Source organism: Peromyscus eremicus, chromosome 5 (assembly GCF_949786415.1).
Source record: "Peromyscus eremicus chromosome 5, PerEre_H2_v1, whole genome shotgun sequence".
Taxonomy (NCBI): domain Eukaryota; kingdom Metazoa; phylum Chordata; class Mammalia; order Rodentia; family Cricetidae; genus Peromyscus; species Peromyscus eremicus.
Window position 1 is genome coordinate 4,019,796 of NC_081420.1, and position 6,505 is coordinate 4,026,300.

General features: G+C 50.1%; 1 protein-coding gene across 1 annotated transcript; it reads left to right on the top strand.

Annotated features, from left to right (window-relative positions):
- The first annotated feature begins 569 nt into the window (after positions 1-569).
- On the top strand, positions 570-6,170 carry LOC131910878 (spermatogenesis-associated protein 31D1-like). Its single transcript, XM_059262775.1, has 4 exons — positions 570-801; positions 1,481-1,523; positions 2,078-2,138; positions 2,862-6,170. The coding sequence occupies exons 1-4, from the start codon at positions 619-621 to the stop codon at positions 6,043-6,045; spliced, it is 3,471 nt and encodes a 1,156-aa protein (XP_059118758.1). The 5' UTR covers positions 570-618; the 3' UTR covers positions 6,046-6,170.
- The last annotated feature ends 335 nt before the right edge of the window (positions 6,171-6,505 follow it).

Below are 6,505 nucleotides of genomic sequence, written 5' to 3' on the forward strand. Positions count from 1 at the left end.
CATCACCACTAAAAAAAAAAAAATTGTATAATCATACACAAAAGAGTGCCTGAAGTTTTAATTGTATACATCCCATATTTATGATAGCTTTATGATTTTAGTCTGTCCCTCTGAAGACATTGCAAGCTGACTCAAACACAAAAATTGGTCACTGAGCATTCACAAAGTAAATATGTGAGAGAAAATTTCATCTTATAGCTAATTTGGTGAGAGAGAAAATGTTGAATTTTCTGTAGATATGTTGAAGGACATTGGTCCTGATGCAACACACTAAAAAGCAAACACTTCCAGGAAGATGCCAAGTCAGACTCTCTAGGCAGGAGAATTGCAAGGGTCCAGGGACTGAGCTGGAGTCCTGGTCACAGAAGAAACAAACTGGAAAGCTCCCCGTGGAACTTAACGAGAGGAAAGCTGGGTGGGAATGGAGCAGCAGGCCCAGGCAGAGGGCTCTGCTGGGGTGAGGTTGAAGGGGGGGGCTGGGGGGCTGAGGGCTCATGCTCCTCCCCACCCTCACAAACCCTCTATGACTCTTCCCTGCTCTGTGATGCAGACCTGACTCTACAGTGAGGCCCACTCAGCCTCAGAACTCAGCTGCCTCAGGCAGCTGTGTGAGCCACTATGGAGAACATCATCTCCTTTCTACATAGCGCTACTGAACCATTGTTGAGCTTACCCTCAGCTTTCATGGATATTTACCCCAAGTGCATCTTCCTGAGTGCAGTAGGGGTGCTTCTCTTGTACCTGAGGTACCTGCTACTGAAACCCTTCTTACCCACATGGAACAATCGAGACATCAGAAAGGTGAGGCAGTATGGTGAGCTCCTAGGGGGTTTCTTCATTTGTAGCTGCCATTTCTACTCCCATGTTGTTGAATGAGTTTGGTTGCCTGGACTAGGACACTGTGAAGAGGAGAGAACACTGCCATGTGAAAGCATGGAGCCTGGGATGGGGGGAATTAAGGCTAGCCTAACCCCTGGGTGTTCATGGCCCGGCGCTGAGCACCCATCCTGGTCTTATGCTTAGTCCCAGATGTCAGATTTCTGAGGGAGAACAGTGTCTCCTGACACCTGCCCCATGCCCTCGCCCACGTCCTAAGCTCCTCCACCCTCACTCCCCCAAGTCGTGCTGCAGGAGAGCAGTGCTGACCACAGACGGACGGCCTCTGAGCAGAGCCTGGAGTCCGAGATCTGTTCCCAGGACAAAGTGTCTCAGAGGGAGTGCCACTGTGGCCCTGGTCTCAGTCTGTGCTGTTTAGCGCGGGACTTCTTACTGATATTCTCAGCTGTGACTCTTGCAGACAAAAATCCTCCTTTGGTTTCTCAAAGAAGGGAAAACTGAAAGTCTTCTATCACTTTTGAAAGTAAATATAAAGATTGGAATTCATCTTACTTGACTGGAAATCACAGTATTTTTGGTTAATGGAATTCTTGAGCATCCTAGGAAAAACAGCAGAAAAAATCATTTTTCTTTCTGTTAACAGCAACAGGGCAAAGCTAAGAAAGGAAGGAGAGCATCATCGAAAGGTAGGCACTCACCTCTAGGGTCTTATCACCTCGGTTTTCCCTTCCTGTCATTTCCATAAGAGCTGGGTCCGTGATCTGAGGCTGTCATGTCACTAGACACACACTGTCTCCCTCAAAGGAGACTGAGAACCAGCCCTGCACCCCAGCCCTGCTCACCCATGGGCATGGTGCAGTGATACCTGACCCGGGCAGTGGGTGCCGCCCACGCAGTGAGCACAGGGGCTGTCCAGGGAGGACTCCAGTGTGTTTTGGAGGCACAGCCTCTGTCTTCTGGTATCATGTGCATGCCTCACATCTGGGGCTCAGACATCTCTGAGGAAGCCAAGACTTGTGAGCTTCTGTGGTGTACATTGTGAGATGATGTCCACAAAGGGACCTCGTCAACAAAGAAACGCAAGTGAGCATTGCTAGTATTGTTGGTGACAAGTTCACCATGTCTACTATTTCTTGATGATTTTAGACTACAATAGCCTTAGGTGTTTCGCTTAGGGGAACTGTGTGATGCTCATGTCTCTGTCTTTTCTTCCATACGACCCACCCCCCATGCGTTCCAGAATTTCGAATCTTCCACAGAGAAGCATGGGAGAGGAGGAAGCTGCTCTCTGTTGTGCTAAGGTGACAGTTTTCCCTTTCTTTTGGGGCCCATCCCATCCCCACCCCAAGGCCAATGCATCCTGGGAACTTGACATAGCCTGCTCTTGTCTTGGGACGGATAGCTAAAGGAGTGTGTGTAAACTGGAGGCATGGAGAGAGGCTGCAGCCTCTTTGGTAGCCACAGAGAGAACAAAAGGAACAGGCACACAGGCTTGGGGTGTACGCACCCCACATGGGCCTATAGCCCTCTTTCTGTGCATGCTGGTTGTCCCAGTTTTGTTGCTGTTGCTGCGATAAAACACCACAACCAAAAGGACCTTTAAGGTGCAAGGGTTATTTCAGCCTATAAATCCAGATCACAGCTGTTGAGAGAAGTTGAGGCAGGAACTTGAAGGCAGGTGAGTTCATTGCCTCCAACCAAGGCACTCACTTCATAGCCAAGGAGTGGTAAAGTGGGGAATGCTGTTTGCTAGCAAGAGTGTAGGTAGGCTTATATTCTGTGAGTTTTCTTATGCATGTCAGTACCACTTGCCTAGGGATGGTGCTGCTCACAATGGGCTGGGCCTTCCTACATGAATTAACAACCAAGACAACTTTCTACATGCATGACTACGGGCCTGTCTTATCTAGGCAACCCCTCCACTGAGGCTGGTCTCTCAGATGACACTAGGTTGTGTCAAGTTGACAGATGAAGATAACTAGAACACAGGTCCTGACCACAGACCTGAACTCTGTCTTCTTCAGCCCTTTTGGACGGCTGTACGATGCCTCCCACTTTCGACAAGTGCTCTGCCCAGACCCCTGCTGTGATGTGTGCAATGGAGCAACTGCCAAGGTCAGTCATCTGCTGTCGTGGGCCACCCTCGAAGATGGTGCTGCCTCTGCATCCAGTGTGCCTTCCACAGCTTCTGTGACTGACAATTCACTTTCTCTGTCCCCTCCCCGCTCACTGAGCCCTCCAGGATGTCACACTTCGTCTCTGTCACCTGTACCTTCTCCTCCTCCCACCACTCTCTCAACTAACAAGGTCACCCCCTTGGAAGACATACTTTTGTATGCACCACAAGGTGACGCTCTGCCATCAGAGCCTGTTCTTCTTCCAAGCACTGACTCCCCACTGGACCACATCCCATCTCATCCACTTCCCACATTTCCTCAGACAGAAGGGTCTTTACAACTGGAAATCACTCCATCCATGGCGGGCAGCCCGAGTGAGTGGTTTGTCAATGCCACAACAAACAAAGAAGCGTGTGGTTACGTGTCAGGGTTCTCATCACAGTCGGGATGCCTGGTTAACGCCCACTCTTCTAAAGCTTTTTTGGGGAGACAAACCACAGACTATTTCACAATGCCTGGAAAACTCTCTTTCCCCAGTCCCAAAGTCCTGGTGCTGCTTGAGAGACGAGACGAAAGTCAGGCTGACTTCCTTATGCTGAAGGATGGGGAAGAAAAAGCAGAAGCTTTCCAAAAAGCACTTACAACTTCAGAGGAAATCCCAGAGTCCGCTACCGAGTTGCAGAACTCAGGAAGCTCCCTTCCTCTGGGGGGCAGCAAAAGCATGCTCAGTGAGCTGATCACACACCAGCGGCTTGTTCAGGCTCAAACCACTGAAGACCAGTCAGAACCCAGGTTTACACAGCACTTTTGGGGTCTCCCATATCTCCACAGCGAGTCCGTGAACGCTATCAGTACACTGTCAGCTCACTGTTCCTCAACCTACATCTGGTTCAACGGAACCCCAGACTCCTCAGTCCTGACTCTTCCCACACCTCTGTCTTTGCCTGAGAGCCCATCACAGACGTTGGCCCAATCTCAGTCCCAAGGTGTCCTCCTTGCCATGTCCCAGACCCAGTTTCAACCTCCAATCCCAGGGACATCATCTTCCTCTCAATCTCAGCTTAGGATCTGTGGGGTGTATTTTCATAGGTCCCAAGACAAGACAAAAACTCTGCTGCAAGCCCAAATCCACCACCTAGAATGCAGCATCATGACAAAGGTACAGCAGAGGGTGTGGGGTTTACCCTCAGTAGTCCAAAAGTCTCAGGAAGACTTTTGTCTCCTACCTTCCAAGCCCTCATTGGTCAGGCAGTCCTCCGAGACCCATGCTCCCAGGTCCGTTCCTCCTGGAGACTTCCCCCTGACTGATGCATTCCGGAAGAAACTCGAGCGCCACCTTCAAAAGCGGTTCATCCTACAGCGCTGGGGCCTGCCTCAGAGGATCTTTAAGTCTCAGCCATGGGTGAGTCCTGACCTTTCAGAGCCATCTCCGTGCAGCTATGGGCTCTCATGGGCCTCTTTCTTTCAGTACCAGGAGAGCAAAGCCCCACACGACACTGCGTCGAACCAACCTGGAAGCTCCCAAGAGAGGTACTCAGAGAGTCTCTCTCTAGAGGGAAAAATGGTAAAGTCACAAGGACAGAGTCTAGAGATTGCCCAAAGATGTCTGTGGAGTAACTCTAAGGGCGCTCTAGGTAATGGCCTGCAATCTGACTGTAAGACGAACCTACGAAGCCACCCAGGCAGTCTGTCAGGCAAACCTTCAGGGACCTCACAGGTGAGACAATGTCGGAAAAAACTTGAAACTGCCCTGCATCTCAAGGATGGACATGTCAAAAGCGCATATACAATGACAAAGTCTGTTCTGCATCATACTTCCATTGGCTTAGACAACATCAGACTGAAAGAGTCAGAGGGCAATAGACATAGCCCAGATGTGCCCAGAATATCTACTGAGGCTGGCCCTGTGCCATTGGGTAAGCAACTGGATCCCAGCAAAACAGTCCAGGAGCATCAAGGAACAAAGATGAATGACAAAAACATATTTGAATCCAACAAGGTCAGTAACATAGTCAAGAGAGGGCAGCTCAGTGGTCTTCAACCACAACTTACCAAGATCTTGAACACCAGCCAGTGCAAGAGTGCCCAAGGGGCAGATGGGAATACAACAAAAGTACAAAGTACTCTGGTAGCTGGAAGGGCCCAGAAGGAAATACCAGGTTTCCAGGAAAGTCAGACATCTGACTGCAATAGTCAGGTATCTAGGGAGGAGAAATTTAAAGCAGAAAGCAGACTGCCCATCCAAGCTCTAGGGCCCCCAAATGACATGCTCCCTGCCTCAGATAAATTCACTCACAAACCTTTACTCATGCATGACCAAAGCCCTTCCAATGGACCCATGAATGCTCCTCAGGTGCAGCAACAGGAGCCCTGGATGCCTCCTCACGTCTTGGGTAAGGGCCAGGACAAGGACATCCCTCTGTCTGCCAAGAAAGTATGTCCTGCTATGTGGAAAACGAAAGAGCTTGGAGCAGGGATTACAAGGTCTGGGACATTACAGGCCAATGGGAAGAGCTGCCATTCACAGAACAGCCCAAGCCAGGGGAATTATGGGGAAAAGCCCACCCGCCCCCTGCCAGTGAAGGCGCTGACCCCTCCTGAACACCAGTTCAGGAAGCACATCAAACACCTTTTGCAGTGGCTTTCTCCTGACAGAAAGTGCAAAGGGCAGGAAACATTCCTGAGAAAAGGTGCTTCCCTGTCATCAGTGCAGGGCCCAGAGCTGTGGAAAGCGAGAGCTACCTTTCCAGGGAACACTGTCGCTCAGAAAGCCATGAGAGACCCTGGGAGAGTCCCCAAGGAGCAACTGGGACATAGGCATATTGCAGCAGACACCATGCACCCCCATGTGCCCTTATCTCCTCCTATCAAGCCTGTGAAAACTAATCCAAAGAAAGTATCTTGGGTCCCAGCCGAGCCAGTGCAGGGGTACCCATTCCACCACCAAGCAACCTGCCCTAAGGTGCCAAGTCCCAGGTCCTACAACCAGGCCACTGCTTTTGTTGGTCCAAAGAGATGGGTAGAAGACAGGGACAGACAGTCCCAGAAAGGTATGGTTTTACAGCCACACCCACCTGCACCCTACAGGTAGCCAGGGCCTCAACGAAACCTCCTCTCCTTGGGCAGCAGCACCTTTACTGTAGGGACTCCTTTCTTTCCCAGAAATAATCTCTCTTATTAATGGTACTGATTGCCCCCAATAAATGTTCTGATGAAGTAGTGTCTTTTGTGTGTACTGTATGTGTGGTATGTATGGTATAGATTTTAGATGACTTGGGGTTTGTGTTTAGGGGAAGGGCTGGGTTAATTCAACTTCACCAAGTCCCCCTGTGTGCTTCTGAGAGGTGACCTGGTTCTCTGGGTTTTGGTTTTTGTTTTGTTTTGTTTTGTTTTTCTGTTTCATTTTTCAGACGGTTTCTAGTGGTAGCCTTGGCTGTCTTGGAACTCCCTCTGTAGACCAGGCTGGCCTTAAACTCAGAGATCCGCCTGCCTTTGCCTCTTAAGTGCTGGGATCAAAGGTGTGCGCTGCCACTGCCACCTCCGCCTGGCTC